The 25,788-nt window shown below is 48.0% G+C and overlaps 3 protein-coding genes across 4 annotated transcripts; all 3 read right to left on the bottom strand.

Moving 5' to 3' along the window:
• Positions 1-4,376: 4,376 nt before the first annotated feature.
• Positions 4,377-11,099, bottom strand: LOC125546133 (disease resistance protein RPS2-like). Of its 2 annotated transcripts, XM_048710292.1 has the most exons (5): positions 10,782-11,099; positions 8,594-8,692; positions 7,578-8,508; positions 5,838-7,541; positions 4,377-4,761 (listed from the first exon to the last, which is right to left on the bottom strand). In XM_048710292.1, the coding sequence occupies exons 2-4, from the start codon at positions 8,623-8,625 to the stop codon at positions 5,844-5,846; spliced, it is 2,661 nt and encodes an 886-aa protein (XP_048566249.1). In that variant the 5' UTR covers positions 8,626-8,692; positions 10,782-11,099; the 3' UTR covers positions 4,377-4,761; positions 5,838-5,843. The 2 variants fall into 2 exon arrangements, with proteins under 2 accessions (XP_048566249.1, XP_048566248.1); XM_048710291.1 differs by having other exon boundaries at positions 5,838-8,508.
• A 2,855-nt stretch (positions 11,100-13,954) lies between these two features.
• Positions 13,955-17,770, bottom strand: LOC125546131 (probably inactive leucine-rich repeat receptor-like protein kinase At3g28040). Its single transcript, XM_048710289.1, has 2 exons — positions 15,931-17,770; positions 13,955-15,840 (listed from the first exon to the last, which is right to left on the bottom strand). The coding sequence occupies exons 1-2, from the start codon at positions 17,688-17,690 to the stop codon at positions 14,214-14,216; spliced, it is 3,387 nt and encodes a 1,128-aa protein (XP_048566246.1). The 5' UTR covers positions 17,691-17,770; the 3' UTR covers positions 13,955-14,213.
• A 446-nt stretch (positions 17,771-18,216) lies between these two features.
• Positions 18,217-24,647, bottom strand: LOC125546132 (probable NAD kinase 1). Its single transcript, XM_048710290.1, has 11 exons — positions 24,364-24,647; positions 23,984-24,091; positions 22,991-23,162; positions 22,748-22,867; positions 21,988-22,280; positions 21,753-21,847; positions 21,293-21,396; positions 20,718-20,791; positions 19,958-20,036; positions 19,280-19,587; positions 18,217-18,892 (listed from the first exon to the last, which is right to left on the bottom strand). Exons 1-11 carry the CDS (start codon positions 24,406-24,408, stop codon positions 18,587-18,589), a joined length of 1,704 nt encoding a protein of 567 aa, XP_048566247.1. The 5' UTR covers positions 24,409-24,647; the 3' UTR covers positions 18,217-18,586.
• Positions 24,648-25,788: the final 1,141 nt, after the last annotated feature.

Raw genomic sequence — 25,788 nt, 5'->3', positions numbered from 1 at the left:
GATCCCGTGAATTAGGATCTGGGAAGAACAAGCTATTGGTTAACTGAGGAGAGTAATAACTTATGATCGTCTCCAAGTGAAGATGCAAAACTCTCAGAGCTGTAAGGCTCAGATCTGTAAGGCAGGTCGGCAACATGCCTTAATGTGGTTCTATTGGCTATAATTAGCAAAGATGCTGTCCTACAGAGCAGTCTTGAAAGAACACACCTATATGAGTTCTGACTGTAAACTTCGCAGTCTATGAGATTTGGGTGATCTCTAGGTAAACTCACGAAGAGACCAGGGAGTATGACGTATAAGCTCCAAACCGCGGGGTAGCCTACTGGCGGTCGGGTACTGGTTAAGACTTTGAGTGAAACCTGTTCACACAAAACTAGCAATTCAAGGCATAGTCCATTGTCAAGTTGTGAATGGATGTAGCTTAAAGTTCTAGGCAGAAGTTCAACTTAACAGTCTCTGCTGAAACACTGGTATATTAAACAAGTGGTGAGAGAAGGCAAATCTCTAAATGGGTATTTGAGATCTGGTGGGGGATTGTTAGAATTAATGGGCTAGGCCCATAGCAATTTCTGAAATCTCAAAGCCCGTGTGTAAAATGGCAAGTGGTGGTGCTAAGTTTAGTCCCACCTTGGAAGTTGAAGAAGAGTTGGACCTCTTTATATAGTGGGTTCTCTCTACCACTCTAAGTGATGTGTGAGAAGAGAAAGGGAAAACCACACGCGCGCGCTCGCTCGCCTCGCCGGGCCGGGCCGGGCCGGGCCGGGCCGTGGCGAGGCGAGGCGAGGCGTACATGCGACATGCGCGTGAATGGTCCGCTGAAATCCGGTCTGGTCCTAATATATATACAGCTACCGGCTGCGGCCAGAGATACACCGAAAAACACCTAGGGTTTTGCCTCGTCTCACAACTTGCGCCGCCATCGTAGTCTACTCCATCCCGAACGCCGGCGTGCATCGGCGCGTGGGAGAGCAGGTCTCCGGAACCGTTCGTCTTTGCGATCCTGCACCGGGAGAGGACGAATTAGGTTTTTGGGAAGCGCTGTGCGCGACTGCTCAAATTCGTCATCACGGGTCGTCTTCCGTCCAAGTCGGGCGGTGCTACTCATCGTCGTATTCATCGCCGTCAGCAGCAGATCGTCGCCAACATCGTCATCAACACTGTCGCACCCATAATAGCTAACGATCAGTACGTCCAACATCCTCTGTTCATGTCTGTTTCTACAACTACTGTTACGTGTTTGCTGCTGTTATGCATGTCTTGTTGTTCTTCTAGTTTGCTAGATTTTTGCATGCTAGTATCTCTTCTAGTCATGAATTATTTACTGGAATTAATCATGAACTTGCCTAATTTTCCAACAGCCACGAGCCCGCCCCGGAGGCGTCGGTCTGGGCTCGGCCTCCAGGCCCTCGACGCGGTCCTCATCCCGCGGCTTTCTGCCACGGCTGCCCGGCCGGGAACGCCTACTCTTAGATCCCTCTCATCGGACAGGGAGGTGATGCGGCTTCCGTCGACCTCCGGACCCTGTTGCTGTGCCAGAAAAGGGAAGGGGAGGTTTGACTCCAGCGGCGGCCTACAAGCTCTGGACTGGAGCTCCCCTGCTCCGTCGAGAGTCAGGTTCTTCTCCTGCGCAGAGCAGTTTTCCTCTACCAGCAACAATGGCTCGGCTATACTCGCAACCATATATATATATGCGCTGCGCCTTATGATTCTTTAATTTTCAAAGGGGAGAGTTCTTGTTCTTTCAGGCTTTAATTTGGAGCAAGTTGCCAATGCAGTCAATGGTCCTTTGGATGCTAATTAAGCTAGTGGGGGATTTCAACATGTATCGGCATGAGTATGAAAAATCAAGAGGGCGAATCAATCAACCGGACAGTAGTCATGGAGGATTTCAATGAGTGGATCAAACAATATGCTAATTTAGATGATATTGAGATCACCAACAGGAGCTTCACCACCCTGTATCAAGCTGCTGGATCGTGTCCTGGTAGTGGTCAATGCAGTGCTGCCTGGAAACTGGACCATCGATCCCTGATGTAACATCTGATTCTGATCACACTCCTGTTGTCGTGGACTTGAACAAGGACACTCCGAGGAGCAGGATCTTCCGGTTCGAGAATCACTGGCTGGGAACTCTAGCTTGCAGGAACTACTGAAGAAGGAACAAACACGTGGTTAATTATCTGGATATGCGGTGGAAGAATGCAGGCGGTTAACTGCTCTGGAACGTTCTTTGCGAGAATAAAAAATCTCAGCAACCCATTCTTTGGCAAATTGCTGCTTGGAGAAGAAGAGCTAAGCTGTCATCCTGGGTGTGTCTCTCTCTGGGGATGACAACTTTCACGCAACACACAAACTGTCATGCTCGGAAAAATTAAAATCAAGGTCTTGGTAGCTGATGGGGTCGAGCATTACGACAAGGGCAAAAACAAGCTGCAGTTGATCAGCCTGATGGTGCCACGACCTACTTTACCAGCAGCCTGTTTGGGCAGCGCAGCACAGTTTATCCCTGCCAACGTTAAATCCTAGTCCCCAATTATACAATCCGGTTCGTCTGAGCGTCTTTCTCTTTGGGGGGAGATTGTCTCTGCAATCAACAGATCGCCGAATAACCGATGGGTTCACAAATGAATTCTACAACAAGTTGAAGCATCTCTTAATCTTGTGGCAGATGTGCTATGTGTTGTCGGGAGTTCAATCTTCCTGAGCTTGTGCATCATGGAGCTTGGAATCATTGATATGCTCAAACTAAATCTGCCTCCCTTGGGACTGTATCTGATTAGTGTACCTTGAACTGGAGCTTGGGCTGCCATGACTTGCTCTTAGAGGACTGCCCTTCTTCCTTGGACATTCTCTGAAATCTAGCTACAGATAACTGAAGCATTGTCTCTTCTCGGCTGAATAGTTACTTCCTCAAACCTAAGGTGGAATGAAGATGATCTAGATCCATCATGGAGGTAAAGGTGAAATCCTCTACAACAGAACCCAAAAACCCTGGAAGGAGATATAGGAAGTGGAAAAAGGTGTCGAGATGTGTATCTGACTCAAGATAAGCAGAGGAAGAAGGTACGCGAGTCGTCAGACACAAAAGGATTTGATGTCTGCTCCCATGCGTCAGTTTCAGTTTCAGTTTCAGTGATACACGCATCGGCTCAGACACACGGGCCACTTGTGTCTGACGCGCGGCGTCAGCTTTTACACGGCTTCTGAATTAAGATACTTGTAAACTTTCACTATGAAGAATTTCAAATTCAACCTGATCGAGCACACTTTTAACACTCTACTTAAAGTACGGTTTCTGGTTTAAAATCGTGGAAAAGACTTGTGGGAATCACCAACCAAATTTAAACTGAATCTTGAACAACCGGGCCGGAGCCACATCCAAGAGGTGAACAAGTTGATTCTTCTGGGATGCCTTGTGGACGCTCGCGGTCGCGGCACCAGGAATGATTGCAGAATGAAGATACATGGGAGAAAACGAGTTACGCAGGGTGCCAGACACAGTGGAGCTTGTGTCTGCCGCCGGGCGTAGTCAGTTTCAGCCTCAGACACACAGGCCAGTTGTGTGGTCTTGACACCCCCGGCACCAGAGCAAAGTAGTACACTTGTAAATATATCTAAACTAATGTTTTGGCAAAAATCTTTTCGGAATCACCAACCAAAATTAAACTGAAACGGTGGTGGAGTAGGAGCGTATCTGAATGAAGACAAGGGAGAAAACGAGCTACGCATGGTGCCAGACACAGCGGAGTTTCAGTATATTCAACTAGCCCACGCGTCGCCTCAGACACACAGGTCACTTGTGTCTGACGCGCGGTGTCAGTTTTACTTCACCCGGCCACACGGTTTCTCACTCGAGATACTTTTAAGCTGTGATGATGATGAAGGATTTAAATCTCGACAAGAGCAAAGCACACTTCTAACTCTGATCTGAACTAAAGTTTCTGCACAAAATCGTGAAAAATCTTTTGCGAATCACTGAACGGAAATTAGATGACGAACAACTGGGCCGAATCCGCATCCGAGAGGTGAATGAGTTGAGTCTTCTGAGCTACTCCCTCTAGAGTCAGTACAAAGTCTGAGTCATCTATTTTGAAATGGAGGGAGTACCTTGTGGACAAAGGACATCACCTCCTCCTTGCCCGACTCACGCCCGCACCGTTAGTTTCTGCTCTTCTAACTGATCTTCTTCTGCCTGATGTTCCTTTGCTGTTCTGGGCAGAGCTAGTCACGGCAAGTTTTTTTTCTTTTTCTTTCATGGTAGTGTCCCCAGTTTTCATTATGTAGCGAAAAATAACATGTCACGAATCACATTTGCAAAAGCTATGCTACCTGCCTAATCATCAAACATGAAACTTCACGGGAAAACAAATGCAATCACCCACAAAAACAAACAAATGTATCCAGCAGTTTTACAATAGCAGAAAAGGCAATATTCCATACAAGAGAATATATTTCAAAACATAAACATCCATCTCCAGGTCAAGAGCAAATCCACCAGGATGATTCCACCATAACTATGCTTTGTGCTCTATTACAAGTTAACAAGAGACACGTGCATGATATCTCAGCGTGTCAAGATAGAGACCGTAGGGTTCGGCACATCATCAAACAATACAAGCAAGCATTGAATGTTTTGCAAAATTCCTTCACTGTCAATTGTATAGAAACAAAATCTTTCTGCTACCATTCTGGAACACATAGACTGCAACAAGGGTCTTCACATTAACCTCATTCCATTGGCATCCTCAAACTTTCCACAAGCTGCAATTGCACAAAAAATGAAGACATTATTTCGGCACCATCATGGAAAATGCTACCGAAACCTAGAGTCAAACATGTACTGCCAATATATATCCAGGTACAAATGGGAAGACGGAATTCCAACTGGCAGAAACAAATAATAATGGAAGTAAGTACATCTCAATGATCTCTCTGAAGAATCAAGCATTTGCATGTGTCAACTATCATCACCAAAAACGGAACCAGCCAAAACTGTAACTATGAAAACGCACAGCTTCGTCTCCACGTAACTGGAGCAGATGATATAGTGAGTACCTTCAAGCCCATTGTACCAAATGGCAACCAAAACATGCATTATTATTCAGGGATATATTCTCTTAATGAAGGAATCAATTTGAGATTTTCTACAAACTTGTATCAGTAATGAAGTTATTTACATCATATATGACAACCCAACCATTATGCCTAAAACTAATTCTCTCTTGAGGACCAGCCAGTCAGAGGTAGACACAATCTACACATGCAGAATTTTTTTTAGTGGAGATTTCCTTCAGAAACACTAGATGAGTGATGAGGTAAAACTTTCTAACACTACCAGGCAACTGGCCTCAAAAGGGTGCACCTAAAGAGTGCAGACCCAGCCTGCAGGGTCAAAATATCCATGCTGCCCAAAAGTATGAAACCGCAACTTCATGTATCATTTTTCATGCTTCAAGATGCACACACAGAAAGAGAGAAAGATAAACAATAGTACTCCCTCCGTTCCTAAATATAAGTCTTTGTAAAGATTCCACTATGAACAACATACGGATGTATATAGATGCATTTTAGAGTGTAGATTCACTCATTTTGCTCCGTATGTAGTCCATAGTGGAATCTCTACAGAGACTTATATTTAGGAATGGAGGGAGTAAAACATTATATAGTAATTTAACTACCATTAAAATGCTTTGCTACAACAGTAATACACGGGTGCTATAGCTCAATATTGAAAAAGAAGCAAAGTGCAGGGCATATACTGCTGGCACCAAAATAGATATTTTATGAGCTCACAAAACGAAATAAAGACGCAGTAATAAATGCAGAAAAGAACTTACCAAACTCTAAAGATGTACTCTTTCAGCGAACTGAGCCGCCACACCAGTTTGTGACATTTTATTCCAAATGCCTACATCACAGTCTAGTAACACACTCTTCAGAGCCGGCGGCTTAGGCAACCCGGATAATTTGCGGCATTGAAAAACACACCAGTGTATTACGCTTTTGAAACATAGAGGCGCTGCTTCTGACAAGGTAAGGAGTTCAGGCAAACCATGAAGCTCAACTCTTTTCAATCTCGGCAGTCCCAATTCTTCTGCCGCACTAGCAGAAATGAGAGTCCTCATCCTGCAGCAGTCCTTGATAACTAGCTCCTCTAAATTAACCAGGTTCAGAATCCAAGTTATGTCTGTTAACTTGTTACAGTTGTATATCTTCACTGATTTAATGTTCAACCCTTCGGGTTTCAAATCAATAGATACAAGGTTTGGCAGGTTACTAATTATAAATCTCTCAAGGCATGTGAAAATCTTTGGGGTGCTTTGAACCTCAAGATCCGTGTACACTAATTTAAGCACATGATGAGAGCTCTTAATTTGGAGTTCATGCAGTTTATCAAAGTCTGCAAGCAAGTACAGAAGATCAACCTTTTCGGTCTCAAACCTGGACAAGCACATATACAGTGGGCAAACTTCAGAGAGCTCTCTCAGTTCCCTCAATATATTTTCAGTTTCCACGGTGAACCCAGCCATGAGGCAATCCATTTCTAGCTCCTTTATCTCATTTATTAGTGATGTGAGCAGGCACCCAGTATCAAACAGATCTAATACTTTCAGTTCCTTTAGCTTGGCAATCACCCCTATCGGTATATGCTCAAGTTCAGGATTCCTTCGGAGAAACAAATACTTTAGTTTTGAGAGATCTCCCAAAGAAGAAGGGACTGAGGTTAATCCCGTGGATGACAGATTGAGGTACTCTAGAGCATTCATCTTGGTGACTCGTTCAGGGAAATTTGGAAGAGTGGCTCCCTCCATATCAAGAAATACAAGCTGGTGAAATTGGCAAAGATCAAATTTTATAACACAGCGACTAACCAACACAGTCACGTTAGACTGCAGCAACTTGGATCTCTCTTTGTTATTCTGATCCAGATAACATTTCCTCTTAAACATCTCAAAATCTTTTGCTGATGCCCAGACGCGCTGAGCTACAAGCCAAGTTTTCTCAGTTAATGAGGATCTCCAAGGCAAATCTGGAAACCAGTTCGCTTCCCTGTTATCCAATGTCTTTATAATGGCCTTGCGAATCATTGGGTTCATTCGAACATGAGTATCTTCACTTGAAGTGAGGGTGTTCTGCCCTTTCTCTAGTAAACATCGCTGCTGAAGCATTCTTATGTAAGCATATCCTTCTCTCTGTGCATTCAAGCCATCCAACAAGCCCATGCCTATCCACATTAGAATGAGGCTGTCGATGGGAATATTTGCATCTTCACTCCACAAGGAACAGATGAGGACAAGACACTCTTTGATTTTAGCTTCCAGCTCATCGTAACTGCACCGCAGCCTCTCAAAAAGGTTATCCTTTTTATGAGTAACCAGATGCAACTTGGCCTGTCTCAGCAGCTTTACAGCTAGTTCCCACTGTTCAGGTCCGTCTTTTATGGACATTGATAGTCCAACATTGCGCAAGGCTTCCGGCAGCAGACCACACTCCTTAATTAAGACAGAAGAAACCGCACAGAACCTTGAATCCTCCAAGGCCTTGGTACCCACTGCACAGTTGAAAATCTTAGTAGCATCTTCCTCAGTTGGACATGACATCTGCATAATACTGTCACACCCCATAGAAGCGCATATGGCATGCGTACGTGTTGTGAAGACAACCTTGCGGCACATAGCAGAGGCCGGGTCTGGAACAGGGACGCCAATTCTTGCAAGATCAAAAGGCTCTCGAACATCATCTAGCAGAAGCAAGAAATTGTTTTCACTCAAGTAACTACTGATGGTAAATGCCTTCACAGATTCAGTTACATCTGGCGTTAGCGCCAATCCCAGAAGGCCAAATAGTGCATTTTGAATCTTACAGATAGAGCTGTCCGAACCAGCATCAACGAACAGAATCTGGAAAGGGGTATCAGCAGCAGCATACTGTGAGTGGCACATAGAGATATTTCTTATGAGTACCGACTTGCCAACTCCTGCCATTCCCCATATTCCAAGCAGTTTAGAGTCTTCAGATTCATTTTTGATAAATTCAACGACCTTATCTGTATATGTCTTCATAATCTCCAATGGGTCTCCTGGTGATATTCTAGCAACAGGGCGTGGCCTTGGCTTTGACTCCACGAGGATTTCCTTGAATTGACTGGCCATGTCATCTGCCTTCTTAGTCTCTTTAATCGCTTTTCTGATATAATACCATTTCTTCAAAAATCCACCTTCAGCATAACTCTTGCAGATCATTTCTTTGTCCTTCTGTAATAGCACTACACGCTCCAGCCATTTGCCACCCTGGTGAGAAGTAGGGGATGGGTCGCTGAGATTGAAATCACGTTTCATCGCCACCACCCTTTGTACGGCATGGTTATAATCCGTCATATGGCGGCCAGGGTCAAGCAGGAAACAATAGCAATCAAAGATGGGATCCCAAATCTTGTTGAGGACCAGCAAAATAAATGCCACAGCCGGGCTAGTGAAAAGCCCAACTGTTTGTGGCAGCAGCCTTGCTCTGCAAATGAAAAAGACAACCGCACCAAAATTAGTGCAAGAGTGAGGTATTTATGGCAATAATAAGTCCATGGGAGAATGTTTACGGTGGGGGTGGAGGAGGAGCATGTGCTTCCATGATGATGAGGAAGATGTCGTGCCGATTGCGTCAATCAAAAGGGGTAGAGCCAGTTGCCCTCGCAACCCTGTACAAGTGATATAGAAGTACAAATATACTCAAATATAACTATAACAGATAATGAACTCGTGACATGCTTTTATTTTTACGAGCTAAAGTTCTAGCGCATGAAAATCACACAATATACACTGTAGTGCAAAGGAGGTAGCTCACTTATTCTAGTAGTGCAGTTTAACCATTGTAAGAATTATGCAAAAAGGTTAATTTAGATCTAATCATCATCTGCAGTGGCGGAGCTTCTCAGGGGCCAACCTGGGCCGTTGCCCCCCCAGCCCATGAAAATTTTCTGGAATACCCCTTAGTATTTGGCCCATATCTCAAGCAAAATCAGCCCAAACCACATATTCTTTGCCCCCCCCCCCCTAGAATTCAGCCCAAGCTCCGCCACTGATCATCTGTGCATATGGGACATCAACAATTAACAATCTGTATAGGGAAGTGACATCAAGGCTCATCTAGAATTATGCGAGAAGGTTCATTCAGAATTATGTGAAACTATTCCTGCCAGAAAAGGAGGAACCTGAGCGACTCCACCCTCAAATCACACAAAGATGGATCCAACTCCAGGTGCAGAACCACAACAGAGAAACACCAAATTGTTCAGAACTGGAGGCAGGTGACAAAGGAACTTTCGGTCCCCTTACATCTGTCAAAACATTCATAAAATGTAATGTAAAGAACTTCTAGAAGCCTCACATCACTCAATGCAGCAGTGCATCCCACAAAAAAACAGAGACAAGATCCCAAAGTACATGACATAACAAAAGGTAATATACAGAATTACAAAAAACTTTGAAGAACCAAGAGCAAGTGAGCAACTGCTGACAAAAAGAGCAACCAGAAGACTGAATCTTCATGTCTTCTACAACAAAAGCAGGACAGATAACCAACTTGGAATAGGATACAGAATAAGAAACGAGACAATGTATAATCTTATCTGCGAACTGATTGAGATTCGGGCATTGAGAAACTCAGAACAGTCATGTGAGATGACGCATAATGTACAATCTTGTCCATGAACTGATTAAAATTCAGACTACAAACAAACTCGAGACTTCAGGGTTCCCCAAGATTCAGGCATTCGGGGCACAGAACAGATAAGCATTTCAAAGGACAGGAATAAACAAGCATAACTCTTTCCTGACCATTCACAGAGCCATGGATGTGTGGCCATTGCTACTACCTAGCTTGGGGGTGGTGATGGCGGTAAAAACAAGCAGCAAGTGGGAGACAAGTACTGTCAGGACAGCAGCTGTCGATGAGATTCAGTTATCACAGGGACCAGATGAACCGTAGTTATGAAGATCTAGAGGCTCGTGATGCTTGCCCATGTACTGCATTGTTACACTTGTTGTCCTTTTTACTGTCTCTCTTCTTTCTTTGCCCCGGCTACCCCATACCCAATTCTAGAAATCTCTATTATATTCTAAACATACAGTTTATAGTGGAGAATGGATATTTGGTAGCATATACTCCCTCCATAAACTAATATAAGAGCGTTTAGATCACTAAAGTAGTAATCTAAACACTCTTATATTAGTTTACAGAGGGAGTACTAAACAGGACAGTATGGACACTGATTGATACAGTTCAAACAGCTGTGATGGCTTTGAGTGAACTACTGAAGACAGTGGGACCAAATGGAGCTTCCAGTTCAGCACTTCCATCCCAGAGATTAGAAAATCAACATGCAGCAAAAGTTGAGACTGAAACAGAGATTCAGCACACTACTGAACAATAGCTTCAGATTCAAAAAAAAAAAAACAGCCATAACATCTGCTTTCAATTTGAAAGCTCAACATGAAGGAAATACATTTTGGGAAGAGAATGGCAGAACTTATGAGAGAGAGATGAAAACCCAATTCCTAAAATCCATTACTAAGGGACCTAGAATGCAATTCCTAAGTTTGATGAGCAAAAACCAGTAGCATATACTCCTCTCTCCCCATATAGAGCTCAAACCATAGCTCAATTTCTTCCTCATAACCCTGATCAACGGTAGAAGACCGTCACAGGTACGTGGTCATGCCGAGGCCGACAAAGCAAAAACCCTACCCTAGGAGAGGAGGGAAGGGGAGAAGAGGTGAGGGCTTTACCTGGGGGAGAATGACAGCCTGCAGGACGAGGACTGGCGTCGAGGAGGCGGCGGAGCGACGGAGCGTCGGGCGGCAGAGTGTTGGGGGTGCGTCGGGGCGGCGGAGTGTCGGAGGTGCGTCGGGGCGGCGAAGCGTCGGAGGGGCGACGGGGCGGCGGAGTGTCGGAGTCTCGGGGGGCGTCGGGGCGGCGGAGCGTCGGGGGTGCGGCGGGGCGTCGGGGCGGCGGAGCGTCGGGGGTGCGGCAGGGCGTCGGGGCGGCGGTCGCCTCCGTCTCCGCCCGTCTCCTGTTTTTTTTTTAGGGTACCGCGTCTTCTGTTCCGCTAGGGCATCGACTATTTTGAGCCGTCCCCCGCCTGGTCGGGGAGAATCGGAGTCGGAGGGCTGGCCCGGACAAACGCCTGCGCGCCAATCGGGCCATGGGCTTTGCGAAATTTCTGGGCCCATCGATAACTGTACATAAATATCAAGTTTCTACTATTTCCTAGTCTCAAAAAAATTGTCTAAAAAAAAAACGTTTCCATTTCATATAAAAAAATGTAGTATCACCCAAACCGATGTGCTGGTCTGCCGGCGTTGCGCTGGCCGTGGCTGCGGCGGCCATGGCCGGCTGCAAGTAGCAGTTGCTGCATCTCGCGCCGCCCAGGCTGCTGCTCACGGGCGCATCTGGCACCGCCCGGGCTGCTGGCCGCCGGAGCCACTCCATGGTGCTGCTCACCCTCCGGGCTGCTGGTCGCTGGGGCTCCGCTTGGTGGTTCTAGCCCGCCTGGGCCGATGGCCGCCGGAGCCGCCCTGTGGTGTTGCTCACCCGCCCGGGTTGTTGGTCCCCGGTGCTCCCCGTGGTGCTGCTCGCGGGGGACATGATGGACAGAGATCGGAAGAACATATTGGAGAAAAGGAGGAGAAGAGACGGAGACTGAAGCGAAGTGAAATGAGAGCCGGGTACTCCTCCGACAGTGCCTCCTCCTCCAGAACTCGCCATGCAGAACCAGGTCCACCACACGCTCCGCCACCGCATCGTCGTCCCCATACATGGGCTTCATGATGGGCTCGGCGTGCCACCGCGCCTCTACCCGCTAGTATTTATCTAACTGTGCTAAGATAGCAGCATTGCGAGTGCCCTGGCGAAGAGAATGCATCATGAATCACATTCTGGCATTCAAAAGCGAAAGAACGTGTGAATAAAAGAAAAAGTAACACGACACAGTGTGCTGGGACCTTAAGTAATTAGTTTTAGTAGGGGACACATAATATACCGTATATTCCATACTGGAAAAAGCTCAAAATAAACCTTGAAGTTATAGACAAAAGCTAAATCAAACCCTAAACTTTGAATCCTGGAAATTGGCACTCTAAACTTGTAATCCCAGTCTGTTTTAGACCCTAGACTTGTTTGGCACACTGGGAATACTACAATCCCGGCCGGGATAACCAGCTACTCTCACGGACAAGAATTTGGGCCGGTCCACTATAACACAAGAAGAATTCGTGAAGGTTAAAAAATGTTCGCACGTTTCTAAAATTGTTCAGAAGTTAAAAGATGTTCATGTTTTATATTTTTAGCACGAATTTAATTCATTTTGTGTTTTTTTATATTTGGAATTCTGAAATTCTGTTCGCATTTTAAAAAACTGTTCGCAATTTCAAAAAAGTCACATTTGTCAAAAAATGTTCAGAATTACAACAGTTATTCACATGCTATTGTTTTTCTCGAATTTTCAGAATTGTGTCGCATTTGTTGAATAATGTTTTTGGATTTTCATAAATTATTTCGTAAATAATGTTTTTAAAAATGTTTCGGATTGTTGGCTGCGGACTCGACTGGGTCGGACCATCAGACATAAAGCGAGTTTTCTTTTCTTATCATGTGCAATAAAAATTCTTTCTTTCTATTTCTTAACGCGCGACGTAATAAATCCAAGAGAGAAAAACATGATGTGGAGTCGAACTTTGGACCTGGTAGGGTTGACTTGATTTCTCTAGCCACTACAGCAGACGACTATGACTTACATAATAAGAGGCAAAAAATATTTAATCAAAAACCAAAGCGTCAAACTTTGAAAACTTTTTTTATGATCAAACAAGTATTGAAAACGTATTTATTTCTGAATTCTTTGAACATTTTATAAAGTGTGTTTTTGAAAATTTAAAATAGTTTTATAAAACCAGCAACTTTCAAAAAGAGAACACCTTTTGAAACATAAACATTTTCTTAAACCTGAACAAAATTTTAAAGTGCAAACACCTTTTGAAACACATTTTTTTATGAAACCTGAACAAAATTTAAAAGTGCAAACACTTTTTGCAAAATGTAAAAAAAATGCTTGAGTGTTGTAAAAAAAATGTGTCATAACCGTAACAGAATATACGTGACATGTGTTTGAAAGTGTATGCAAATTTAAAATTGTTGAACCATGTAAAAGAGTGTTCGTGTAGTGCGTTAAAAATATTTAATGTGTGCGATGAAAATATATAAAAAAATAGACATGTGTAAATGAAAAAAGAAAAAAAACTATGAGAACCAAATTAGTGCGCGTGCATGAGCGACTGCGCTACTGGGCCGGCCCAATGCAGCAAATACCAGCGAATTCCCCTCAAGGTTAAAAATAGACCGGGATTAGAAAGTTTAGTGTGCTGATTTCAGGGATTCAGAGTTGGGGGTTTGGTTTAGCTTCCGCCTACAAATTCAATGTTTGTTTTCGACTTTTTTGCATACCCCTATGAACAAGATGAAGCTAGAGAGAGAATCAGTGCACACGGCAATGGAAGGTGCTATAGCAATGCTGCAAAATGCCAAGCCTCCGGTCCATAAATGAAAATCCAATCTAAGATCCCGTGCAGGGCAGGGCCCCAAACACGTCCAACAGCAAGCAAACGGTGAATGCATAGATACATTCATAAGAAATCTATCCACGGCGGACCCGGAGTTCATGCATGCTCTTGGATGTGCGCTCACATGCAGCTCCTGCTGTAGCAACAGTCAACAAGGAACGAACAAAGTAACTCCCAGATGAGAAGAGATAACGGTGTTGTGTTGTGCATTCCAACACGTAAGCCAACTTCCCGTTACAGCTCGACCGGGGACAAGAGTCACGAGAGCTAAGCTAGCGACATCGCTTTCAAGCAGTAGAAAAATAATGCCTCTCATCACTCACATTTTGACATCCAAAAGCACAAGAAGAGAAAAGGGTAGCACGACACACTGTATACGTACAAGAGGTGCACGCCGGGACCTCAATAGTAACTGATTAATTTTCACTAGTAGCAAACACGTGACACGAACACGCACAATAGAGAGCAGCAATGCACGTCGGCACGTACTACTCGCGGATCTATGCATGCATGGACATGGTACTCCTACGTACGTCTGCATGACAATCAATGGATCTCCCTCCCCTACCTCTGGGCTCTGGCTGGTCGTCGTACTTTGACGTGTCAGAAGAGTTGCGCCGTGCATCCGGGCAGCGAGGGGGCCCGGATGACCTGCAGGATCTGGACCACCTCCGCCATGGACGGCCGGTTCGACGGGATCTGCGACGTGCACACCACGCCCAGCTTCAGCACCGGCAGCGCCTCCTCCTCCGGGAACTCGCCGCGCAGCGCCGGGTCCACCAACCGCTCCGCCGCCGCGCCGTCGTCGTCCACGCCCGCCCCCTGCTCCAGCGCCACACGCACCTGGTCGGTCAGCACGGCCACGTCGTCCTCGCCGTACTCCACGGCCCGCCGCCCCGTCACCAGCTCCAGCACCAGCACGCCGAACCCGTACACGTCGCACTTCTCGTTCACGCGCAGGCTGCTGCACGCCAGCTCCGGCGCCGCGTACCCCATGGCCGCGCTCTGCATGAACCGGCAGCTGCCCATCGCGCCCACGCCGCCGTTGCCGTCCGGCTGCTGCTGCTGCTTCGGCTTCCGGAGCAGCCGCGCCAGCCCGAAGTCGGCGATCAGCGGGTTGCACCGCGAGTCCAGCAGGATGTTGCTCGGCTTCAGGTTGTAGTGGATCACCGGCGGCCGGAACGACTGGTGCAGGTACGCCAGCCCCCTCGCCGTGCCGGCCACCACCCTGAACCGCTCCGCCCACGTCAGCGGCGGAAAAGACGCCGCGCCTTCGCCGTCCTTGCCGTGGAGGCGCCCCTCCAGGCTGCCGTGCGGCGCGTAGTCGGTGACGAGGAGCTGCAGCTGCGGCGTCCAGTAGTACCCCTTGAGCGGCATCAGGTTCGGGTGCCGCGCCTTGCCCAGCACGCGCGCCTCGCGATCGAACTCGTCGCGGGACTCCACCACGCTCGCCGTCGACAGCTTCTTCACGGCGACCACGCGGCCCTCGCCCACCGACGCGCGGTACGTCGTCCCGAACGCGCCGCCGCGCCCGATCTCCGTCGCCTTGCTCAGCAGCGCATCCGCGCCGCCAACGAAGTCCTCCGTGCGGAGGCTGCTCCCCGGCCCGAACGTCACCATCTTCCCCGTGGCGGCGAGCTTGCTCGACTTGGTCGAGCTGCCGGACACCACGCTGCTCTCCAGCTCCAGCTCCTTCCCCTGGAACAGCCCGTCCGCGGAGCCGCCTCCGACACCCCTCCGCCGCCGCGCCGACACGTTGAGCAGGGCGATCACCACGACTCCGAGGACGATGGACAGCGCCGCGCAGATGGCCACCATGGCGGACACGCTCAGGAACCGCCGTTTCCTCGGCGCCGTCTCCCCGCCGCTGCCGTCGCCGTTCGCCGCGAGGTCACTGTCGTTATTGTTGCCGCCGTGCGTGTACTCGTTGGGGTCGAGCACGAGCGGCTTGGGCACGTTCATCACGCACGGCTCGGCGACCAGCGGGCTGCACACGCCGAGGTTGCCCTCCAGCGCGCTGGCGTCCAGGCTCTGGAACACGCCGGACGCCGGCAGCCGCCCGACGAGCCGGTTGTGCGAGATGTTCACCGCCAGGAGGCTCTCCAGCCCGCCCAGCTGCTGCGGTATCTCGCCGGTGAGGTTGTTGTCCTCCAGCCGCAGAATCTCCAGCTTCTTCAGCTCACCCATGCCCGCCGGTATCGGTCCCGTCAGACTGTTGTGCCCCATGCTCCTGCCATGGCAGCAAAACAATCAAATTTTGTCACCCAAAATCTGTCAAATTTAATTTACAAAGTGTAGCAAATTTATTAAGAAGTCTTACAGTAGGTAGAGAGAGGAGCACTTCCCGATGTTGTCGGGGATGGGGCCAGCGAGAGAGTTGCCGTCGAGCTGGAGCACGGCGAGGCTGCCGGACTCGCAGAGGTCGCCGGGCACGGGCCCGTACAGCCCGCTGCTGCGGAGGTCGAGCACCGTCAGATTGCGGAGCAGGCCGAGCTCCGGCGGCAGCTGCGTGCGGAGGTCAGTGCTGGAGAGGTTGAGGTAGCGGAGGTTGAAGAAGAGCGCCATCTCGGCCGGGATACCGCCGGTGAGCTGGTTGCCTGATAGGTCGAGCCACTGCAGCGTCTCGGCCAGCCTGGTGGATCCCGAGGGCAGCACGCCCGTGAGCGCGTTCGACGACATGTCCAGCGTCTCCAGCCCGACGTCGAACAGGGCGTCGGGGATGCTGCCGCTGAGCTGGTTGCCCCTCAGATGCAGCTCGGCGAGCCTGGTGCAGCCGGACATTGCCTCCGGGACGGAGCCGGCGAGCCGGTTCTTGGAGAGGCTGAGGTAGCTGAGGTCCTTGAGGTCGCCGAGCGAGTCCGGCAGGTTGCCGGTGAGCGCGTTGTCCGATAAATCGAGGTGCTGGAGCGCGGCCAGCCCGCCGAGCCACGCGGGCACGGCGCCGGAGAGCCGGTTGGCGGACGCGGAGAGGCGCACCAGCGAGGCGAGGCGCGCCATGGACTCCGGGAGCTCGCCGTCGAACGCGTTGTCGCTGAGGTCGACGGCGCCGAGGTGCGGGCAGAGGCCGATGTCCTCGGGGACGGCGCCGGAGAAGCGGTTGCCGCTGAGGTCGAGGGTCTTGAGGTTGTGCAGCCCGCCGACGCCGGGCGCCACAGGGCCGGAGAGGCGGTTTCTTGACAGGTCGAGCGCGCGGAGCCGCGAGAGTGGCCAGAGCGCGTTGGCGAAGTCGGGCGCGCCGGAGAGCTCGTTCCCGGAGAGGTTGAGGTGGAGCAACAGCGGGCTCCCGGCGAGGCCCGCGGGCACGTCGCCGGAGAGGCGGTTCCCGGAGAGCACGAGGAAGCGGAGCGCGGGCGGGAAGGAGCTTGGGAGCGGGCCGGAGAAGGCGTTGGATGAAAGGTCGAGGTAGCGGAGGGAGGCGAGGAGCGGGAGGTCGTCGGGGAGCGGGCCGTGGAGGTTGTTGCGGGAGAGGTCGAGGAGGCGGAGGGAGGGGAGGAGGGAGAGGCCGGGGCGGAGGGCGCCGGAGAGGTTGTTGCGGGCGAGGGAGAGCGACTGGAGGCGCGGGAGGCGGTCGAGGCCGCGGGGCAGGCCGGAGGCGGAGGAGAGGGCGAGGCCGTCGAGCGCCAGGCGGAGCACGCGGGCGGTGGCCGGGTCGCACTCGACGTGCGGCCAGCCGCAGGGCGTGGCGTCCGACTCGGCCCACGCGGCCAGGGCGCCCGAGGGGTCGGTTAGGGCCGAGCGGAACACCACCAGCCCCAGCACCTCCTCGTTCACCGGCTCCGGCAGCACGTCCGCGTACGCCGAGCGCGGCCCGACGACGACGCAGAGCAGCAGAAGGAGGAGGAGGAGCACGGTGGTCGGAGCCGCCATTTCTGACGCTGCCGGGATGGGATGGGCTGGACCGTTGGAGTGGCAGTGGGATGGCAATGGTGGAGTGATATGGAGGTGGCGATCGACGGCGATGGAGAGATCTAGTGAGGTAGATGGACAGTGAGGGAGTGGTACAGTGGGCGAGGCGAGCTGGGCGTTTTGGTGGGAGCATGGTGGAGGCGCCCGTGAGCGAGGGGGGTAGGTTGGACGCATGGAAAGCAACAAAGGAGTTCACGTTCTCGCTGCCGCCCGGGGGGATCCAACTTGGAAGAAGGCACCGCGCGCGCGCGGCAATTGAGGCGGCGCGGCGACGCACAGGCGCTGTTACTGTCCGTCTGCCTGTCTAGTCTACTGGTGGTAGCGGTGGAAATAACAGCATGATGATTTTGGGCAGTTCACTTTGTTGTAAGTTGTAACTGCTAGTAGCTCTGAATGCCACGCAGAGTGATTCAGACAGGTTTGTCTGACGAACACGGTGCGTGATTTTGGCCGCACGGGAAGTAAATCTAGCCTTGGTTTGTGTCTTTCTCATGTCAGCTTCTTGTTGTACCGGATTTGAAAGAACATATGCTCTTGGCCCATGCTGTTGCTAATCACTCTTCTCTGGTAACTAAACCAAAAGAAATCTGATGAAAATACAGTAGATAAGAAGCTTACCTTTACACATGCCTTGCCCTTCAACTGCCTGGTGTGTTCAAAAAAAACTGCCTGGTTGCACAACTGCAAAGAGAAAAAACTGTAACGGAGAAAAACAGTGAGAAACACTGCCGCTTTTTACCAACGAAGGTATTATTTCATTCACATCATGGGGGGTGCGACTATACATGCCGTGTGTGTGTTCTCTACATACATTCTGAGCTGCTGCCAGTTCCATTATCCATATGGCCACCACATCTACTACATCCACATGAGCACATCGCTTGCCACTTGTGCTGTCATACATTGCATCAAGCCCAAGGAACCCGTGGCCACTCACTGTATACATACCACTACTCCACCTCCGGCCAACTTCTACAGGTAAACAGTAAACAGACACGAACCAAGCAAATCCACGGGCGCCTTGCCATTGCCCAGCTCAAAGCCTCAAACACAACGCAGCAGCACTCCCATCAGTCGCGCGGGCCGTCGAGGGTCTGCGTCTTCCGGAGGTTCCAGTGGAGGCCCTCGTGGATGCTGCGGAGGAAGTCGGTGGTGGAGTCGACGAGGCACGCCGTCGGCACCGGCCAGGGGGAGATGCTGCAGATGAGCGCGTCGCCGGGGGCCAGCTGCTTCCGGTCCTTGCCGTCGAAGGACGCCCACGCGTGGCCCCGGCTGTTGTAGGGCACTTGGATGCGCAGCGTCACGTACTCCGGCAGGATCAGCGGCCTGAACGACAGCGAGTGGGGGCAGATCGGCGTGAACAGGATGCCGGGGACCTGCAGATGCAGATGCAGATGGAGGACGCCAACGGTTAGGAACCAAACTAGCAGCGCTGGACAGGAGAAATGGCACGGGGAAAACAGCAAACTTATTCGGATGGACATTGGCTTGGATCTGAGGGCAGAGTGAAGTGTTTAATGGGTAGAAAACAAGAGATTAACTGCACTTCTTGCTTTGTCAGAGAGCCCTCAATCACAGGCTACTTCGAAAAGGAGAGGTTGCAGTGCAAAGTACAAATTGATAACAGAGCTAAGCCTGCAATCATCCCTCTTCACTGTGCTGACTAAAATGAATTTGGAGCGAAGCATCGCTCTAACTACTAATAATGACAAAATTTACTGCAATAATGCGAGCACAAGGCTGCAAATCAGAGTAGGGCATACCTGCGGATGAACCATGGACCCTCCGGCCGCTAACGAATACGCTGTGCTTCCTGACGTGGTTGATATGATGAGTCCGTCCCCTTGTACGCATGTGACGAATGAGCTGTCGCAGTAGCATTCCAGGTAGGTAAGGTAGGATGATATTCCGCGGTCAATTGTAACTTCGTTTAGCACCAGGATTGGCTCCTCGGTCACGATCTCGTCCTTGGCTGCGTCACGGATTACATGACACTGGAGACGGTTTCTCAGTGTTATGCTGAAAGGTCCCTTCAGCACGTTGTCCAAGCAACCACGGTATTGCTCGCTTGCTGAAAACAGGTTAAGGACAACTGATGCCAACAGGAGAATAGAGACCATCATGTGTGATTGATTTATTATTTATCAGCTACCAAGCATGGGGGTTTTAGACCAATTTTTATCTAGGCTTACTGAAAATATAGGTCAGAATAGCCAATCATCGACAACTAATCATCATAGGGAAGAAAAATATATGCTATATATGAACATAAAACTTCAAAGTTTCCATATATCATGCAAAGTTAAAAATGATGCCTCATATGTAAGCAGGTACCCCAGGTAGATAATAGTATGAGGGAAGAAAAATGCTATGGAGGACATATAAGCGTTAAATTTTAGCAGCATATATAGCAAACACTCATCATCGATCATAAAGGATACGGAAAGGTGTCATGAAACCCAGTGATCCCATGGCGAACGCAACAACTGGAGGAACTGGTCCTTTGAACAATGATGCCGCCTGTCATGAGGTTAAATCAGTAGCCAGTTTCAGTAGCAGTACAGAAGAAACTGATCCAAATTAAGTCTTGCGTGAAGTTACGAATCAAAATAAGAATATAGCAAGCAACTGGTTTCTCTTGACAGAAAATATAATTTGTCCAGCCAAATGATGGCAGTACTTGAAATAGCACACAAGATATATAATTTTGTCAAATGAAATAGCACGCTACTATGAAAATCAAACATCTAATATATGAATCAGCAAAGCAAAATTTATCCGTCACAGCAAACTATATTAGAACTTTCCATTCTGAAGTAAGTAACTCTCATAAGAACTAATACTGGAGAGATCTGTAGACCTACTTAAGTTGTTCGCCTATGGTACATCACATAAACCATGCATGTTGATTATTGACCAAATATGCATGTGAAACTGCAATAAACTACTAAGTCCGCATATTCAAAAAATCCTGACAGGAGCCTAAAGCTCTGCAATGCCTGACATGGGATGCAATTACAGATTCAGAGGAACTATTAATAAGTATTGTACTAATACAAAAAAAAATATAGGTAGTTTTAGCCATTCTGGAGCAAATTATAACTCAATGTGGCAAGTATGAAAATTGTACAAAAACTTGAGTCCATACAAGAATCTGCAAGGATGCTTTACAAAATGGATCAAAGAACTGTATTTGCTTACCCATAGAACAGTTCCATCACCACCAAGAGTTACAATGAGGTCAACCTTCTTGTGCAACATCTTTTTGTCGTCATCTATCAGAATTTTCTAATTAGTTGGAGAGAAAGGGGGTGTTGCTAGGCGAATAGATTAAGTAATGGAATGATTTAACAGACTAACAGAACTCAAAAGATGAACACAATAATGAACAAAATAAAAAAATGTTGGCCAATATAATCGTACAATGAAAGGTGGGTTAGTCCTAAATCCACAACTAAAATTAAGTTTTTAGTGGTTACAACTTCCAGCTATTCTGCAACTTATGTGCACATTCTAGACCTTTTGATAAAAAAGCACAGTTTTAATACTGTGTACAGTTCGGCCAATAATGATTTACGTATATATCTAGTGTAAGGAGCTTTATTCAGATTGATTCAGTTATCAGGACCATTCTTCCTTCATAACAATATTAGAACAGAAAAAACTCTGGTCCATAGCTGAAATAATAATTTAATTCTTAATTATATCTAATGTTCTAAAATGACTAATCTGGAGCAGCATGAAAGGACTGCATTACATGCAATAAATTATCTTACCATTATCCCATGTTTGCACTGTGTTGTTAGAATCGTCTGTTAGAAGTTCCTTGCTAACCCACGGTTCCACAAAGACATTAATATTTTTGTGCTCTTTAAGCCATCTGCAGTAAAATAAATGTCACTTCGGAGTTTTAGTGCTGCAAGTGCAATACATATTTTACCATAGCATGATGGCATATATAACCTATCTAACAAGTGCTTGCATCAGCGATATCAAGATAATTTGGATAAGTAAGTGTTTAACTGAAGACAAGTGCTTGCATCAGCGATATCAAGATAATTTGGATAAGTGTTTAACTGAAGACAAGTGCTACGTGCAGTGGTGAATGTGTAGCAAAATAACTCACAGTTCAGAAACATGGAAAACATACACTTTTTGAATATGTTCACAGATAAGGTTCACATAAACATGACAGTAAGACTGGCAACCAGTGCTGCAATACAGAAGAGAACCCACCTGACCATTTCAGCACAGAGAACACGAACAGAGTTGGAGTTGGGTTTGGTTATGAAAAGCACCGTTTGTGGCCGGGATTCCCACTTCAGCAAGATCTGAAACCAAGGCATCCATTGTTAAGAAAGATAGACATGTTTAACAATGAAAATTCTTTGATCAAGTGATTCCAGGTTCCCGAATCAAATAGGTACAACATTTTATTTCAGAATGAAACAAACAGAATAAGAGGCTCAACCTGTTTACTGCTGCGCTCTGCGGTTGTAATGTCTCCTTTCTCAAAGGAAACAAAGTCATGCTTGTGCTGGCCGTTTTTGTTCCCATTGCATCCCCATGAAAGTCTAAATGATGCCTTTCTTCCCACCATACTGAGACTAGGTCTTGGGTTAGGTCCAGGAACTTCGTCCTGGAGAACCTCGTGTGAACATATCCCATGGTTTCCACAACATCCTGTTTGATCAGATGCAGGTGCCTCAAGTGATAGTTGGCTGGCCATTTTCCCTAGGTTATCATCGGTACAAGTGCCACAGTCTGCACAAGGTTAACAGTCCAATTAGATTTTTTCTCAAGGGTTCCAGTACATTGGAAAACAGCATAATGCATTTCACGGTGTAAGATACGGATTAACCATTCTGGGATCCATCCAATTATACTAGTATGATACTCCCTTTGGAAAAATAAAAAGTGTGACCACATGAAGCACGTTGTGATGACCCAAGACTCAAATTTAATAAAAGCTTCCTTTTGTAAACAGCCATGGGCATCAATCTGTGTGTAAACATCTAGATTTGCATTGCACGGTACTTTCATAAGAAAAGCTTCCTTTTGTAAACACATGCTGATAAATACCAACAGTAAATTTCAGATTATTGAGAATCTGGAAACTATTTGTTTAGTGACCTGAACTAGTACGCCACTTCATTAAACCAACTATGAACTCAACGGATGATACTGTCTGTAAATAGTAAAAGCATCAACTGCAAATGTATAAATCTGACCTTTGATTCTGGTTTGTTGCTTTTGCGCCGTCTCTAACTCATATTTCCGTTTCCACTCTGCCGCCTCCGCTTGAGCAGCAGCCTTCCCTTCAGCAACTTGTCGCAGTGCTTTTGCAACAGCTTCAAATTGACAAAATCGTACCAGTCACTATTTGGTGTGCAGGTAAAAATCACAGCATATGTATATGTAACTGTATATAAGAGGATTCAGGTAGGGTCATCTGAAAGTGTGTGTGTCCTTACTTCTCATAGCCTCTGAAAACTCCACAAGATGTTTATCAGTTGACTTGATAGGAGTTTGAGCAAGGAATTCATAAGCTGCCTTCTCTGATTCCACTGAACTAACTGTAGAGATGGAGTCATTTTCACTTTGATGCGAGGCTGTGAGGTCCAGATTTACTGTTTGATCGGAAACCTGAAATACAAGGAAGGTCTGTCAATAAGACAATGGGAAATCTGATGAGGGGAACAGAGTCAAAATGTCTCCAATTCTTTATTTTCCTTACGGTGCGGACGTTAATCCCTTTCAGTTCAAATCCAACAAACCGATTGCGAGCTAACATTCTAAGAAGATGTTCACCTTAGTTTAGCCTTGCTATATATATTATTACAGCAGATAATCCCAATAAGTAAATTTACAAGCTCTGAAGGATTTCCAGATCAGCTCAGCGTATAAGCGCATACGGGCATATGAACTTGTAAGATGTAAGCTTCTTAAAGCTAAACTGGGGAGATGATCAATTCACCCTATATCGATTAAAACAATCACAATCACAACATAAACTGAGCAATGCATGTAAGGTGAAATGTTTGCCTGCCAAACCCTGACCACGAATTGGACTCGTGCTCTGCAAAAGTACATGCGCGACGACCCTCAGATGCAAATGAGCCGCACGTTTTTTAATCAAGAGAATCACCACGAAGATTGGGTAAACGGGCTGATAGCCTGAAGATAGCCACTGCATTTGTTTAATTGGGAAAGTAAACTAATGTCGAGAGGAATTCAAACATTCCCCCAACCGCAGGACAAGCAAGTTAGGTGGCTGAAAAACGTGCGGAGCCGTACTCCGGACTGTGGTTAGTTGGTTGGAGGTAGCGCCGCCCATGACCGTCAGATTCAGGCCGTCAGGCACGCAACAACGCAAGCGGAAGCGGAAGCGGGCAGGAAGAAGATGCGTACGGCATGACCCGGAAAGCGACACGCATTTTATTTCATCCAGTGTACCGTGTACGTACCTTCTCCAGCAGCGATCTGGAGCTGGGCGCCGCCGGGATGGGTATCGGCCCCGGGTTGAGGCTCCGGAGCCTCGAGTCCGGCTGCTGCGCGAGCTGCTGGACCGCCTCCTGTCAGACAGAGATAACGAAGCATTCGTTCGTCAGCAGCAGGAAGGCAACAGCGACGTTTTTCTTGAGAAGTTGAGGTAACCAGCAACAGCAGCATGCCGCGGGGCCGATTCCGAGCACCCGCTGCGCGGAATGCCCGGAATCGAGGCGGCCGCGAGGCACGCGGGGGGCGGGGACGGGCAGAGCTCGGGCTCCCGGCCGCAGAAAGCCCCCGGCCCCCGAAAAAAAAAGTAGCTAGTGCGGCGGCCGGATCGGAGGGCGCGGGTGCGTACCTGGTGGGCGGGCTCGCCGAGGCTCCGCGCGGCGTCCGTGGCCATGGCCGTGGCGTGGCGTCCTCTGCTCCGCACTGGCGGATTCCCGTTTGGCTTCCGCTTCGGTGCCGGGTGTGTGTTTTGGCTTGCTTGTTGGGGGCAGTGGTGGTGTGGTGCTACGTGCGTGGCCTGGGATTTGCGAGGGGTGGGTGGAGGTGGTGGTGGTTGGGCGCTTGCGCTTGCGCGGGTCGAAGGAGGCGAGGACGAGGACGAGGGGAGGCTGTTGCCGGGCACCACCACCTCCCCGGTTCACGGGCTATTTATCGGCGCTGACGCCGACGGGAGATGAGACGAGGTGGCTGGCCGGGTCAGGGGCTGGGGCTGGCGGGGCCCGCTGCGCAGTCAGGTCGACGCGTGCGCCGGTGGGAGCGAGGGAGGATGGATCTTTCTCATTTGCTTCGGTACGGGGGAGGGAGGGTGGGATGAATAGGTCCACGATTCAATTCAAATCACCAACCCAGGAAGAGCACTTTGGCCCCTCAAAAAAAAAAGGAAGAGCACTTTGGTTCACAAAGAATTTTGAATACAAATTTCAAGGACTCCACCACAAATCTATCGTCAGATTTTTGACCATGGCAAAATCAGACTTTCTTGTGGCAACTTCTGTTTGCCGAGGCTCACAAGTTTACTTAGCAAGCATCGCAAATCCGACTCGGTTTATTTATTTATTTTGCCAGAAGAAAATGCCGTGATCATAGACTAAATTTGACGTCCTCGTGCCAAATAAGTTTGTATGACTAATTCAATTTTTCTAAAGGACCTTTACTCTTTTTTCAGAAAAAAAAACTAATGATTTATTTGCACTTTATTTCATGGGTAATTTTGCATCCACTTAAAACCACTTCGAAAGAATCATCCCTTTTTGTTAATGGCACAACCAAACATTCAAAACCAATCTTGCTTGCAGGACTTGAATACCAAAACATGCTTAGTGAGAGAGGAAAGACTTATTGCAAAACCCTATAATTTCCCTTTTGTGGTTGCAGACAACATTTTTCAGCATCTAGCTTGAAAGAATGGTAATAACAACATACCAACAAGATAATGGATTTAAAGAAAATATGAAATACTATATTGCCGTTCTTGGAACCTTCGTGATTACTACTATGAGGAAGACACTGATTGCTTGGTAGGCCCATTCTCCTTTGGGAATCTAGGAGCAAAATGGTAGTACTACTAAATTAGTCCCACACTTATTTGGGAAATACTGATGTGGCTCGCATAGTTTGGTCAGTACTTGAATTTTTTTAACCCTGTACTTTTTTTTCCGACCGTGCTTCAAAAATCATCCTCTAACACTGTACTTGATGTTAGAGCTTTGTTATCAACGAGACATATACCTAAACACCTTTAACGCGAATATTATCTAGGATGGACGGCTTATTT

Source organism: Triticum urartu, chromosome 3, assembly GCF_003073215.2.
Source record: "Triticum urartu cultivar G1812 chromosome 3, Tu2.1, whole genome shotgun sequence".
Lineage (NCBI taxonomy): Eukaryota > Viridiplantae > Streptophyta > Magnoliopsida > Poales > Poaceae > Triticum > Triticum urartu.
This window is presented reverse-complemented; position numbering and strand designations above follow the sequence as displayed.

Coding starts and splice junctions, on each gene's coding strand:
- LOC125546133 (XM_048710291.1), bottom strand. CDS start 8,625: ATGGAAGCACATGCTCCTCCTCCACCCCCACC. Junction 8,509..8,593: donor GCTCCTCCTCCACCCCCACC/GTAAACATTCTC, acceptor TTTCATTTGCAG/AGCAAGGCTGCTGCCACAAA.
- LOC125546131 (XM_048710289.1), bottom strand. CDS start 17,690: ATGCGTCCAACCTACCCCCCTCGCTCACGGGCGCCTCCACCATGCTCC. Junction 15,841..15,930: donor TGCTCCTCTCTCTACCTACT/GTAAGACTTCTT, acceptor CTGCCATGGCAG/GAGCATGGGGCACAACAGTC.
- LOC125546132 (XM_048710290.1), bottom strand. CDS start 24,408: ATGGCCACGGACGCCGCGCGGAGCCTCGGCGAGCCCGCCCACCAG. Junction 23,163..23,983: donor CCAGATCGCTGCTGGAGAAG/GTACGTACACGG, acceptor CTTGTATTTCAG/GTTTCCGATCAAACAGTAAA. Junction 21,848..21,987: donor CAGAGCGCAGCAGTAAACAG/GTTGAGCCTCTT, acceptor CCTTGGTTTCAG/ATCTTGCTGAAGTGGGAATC.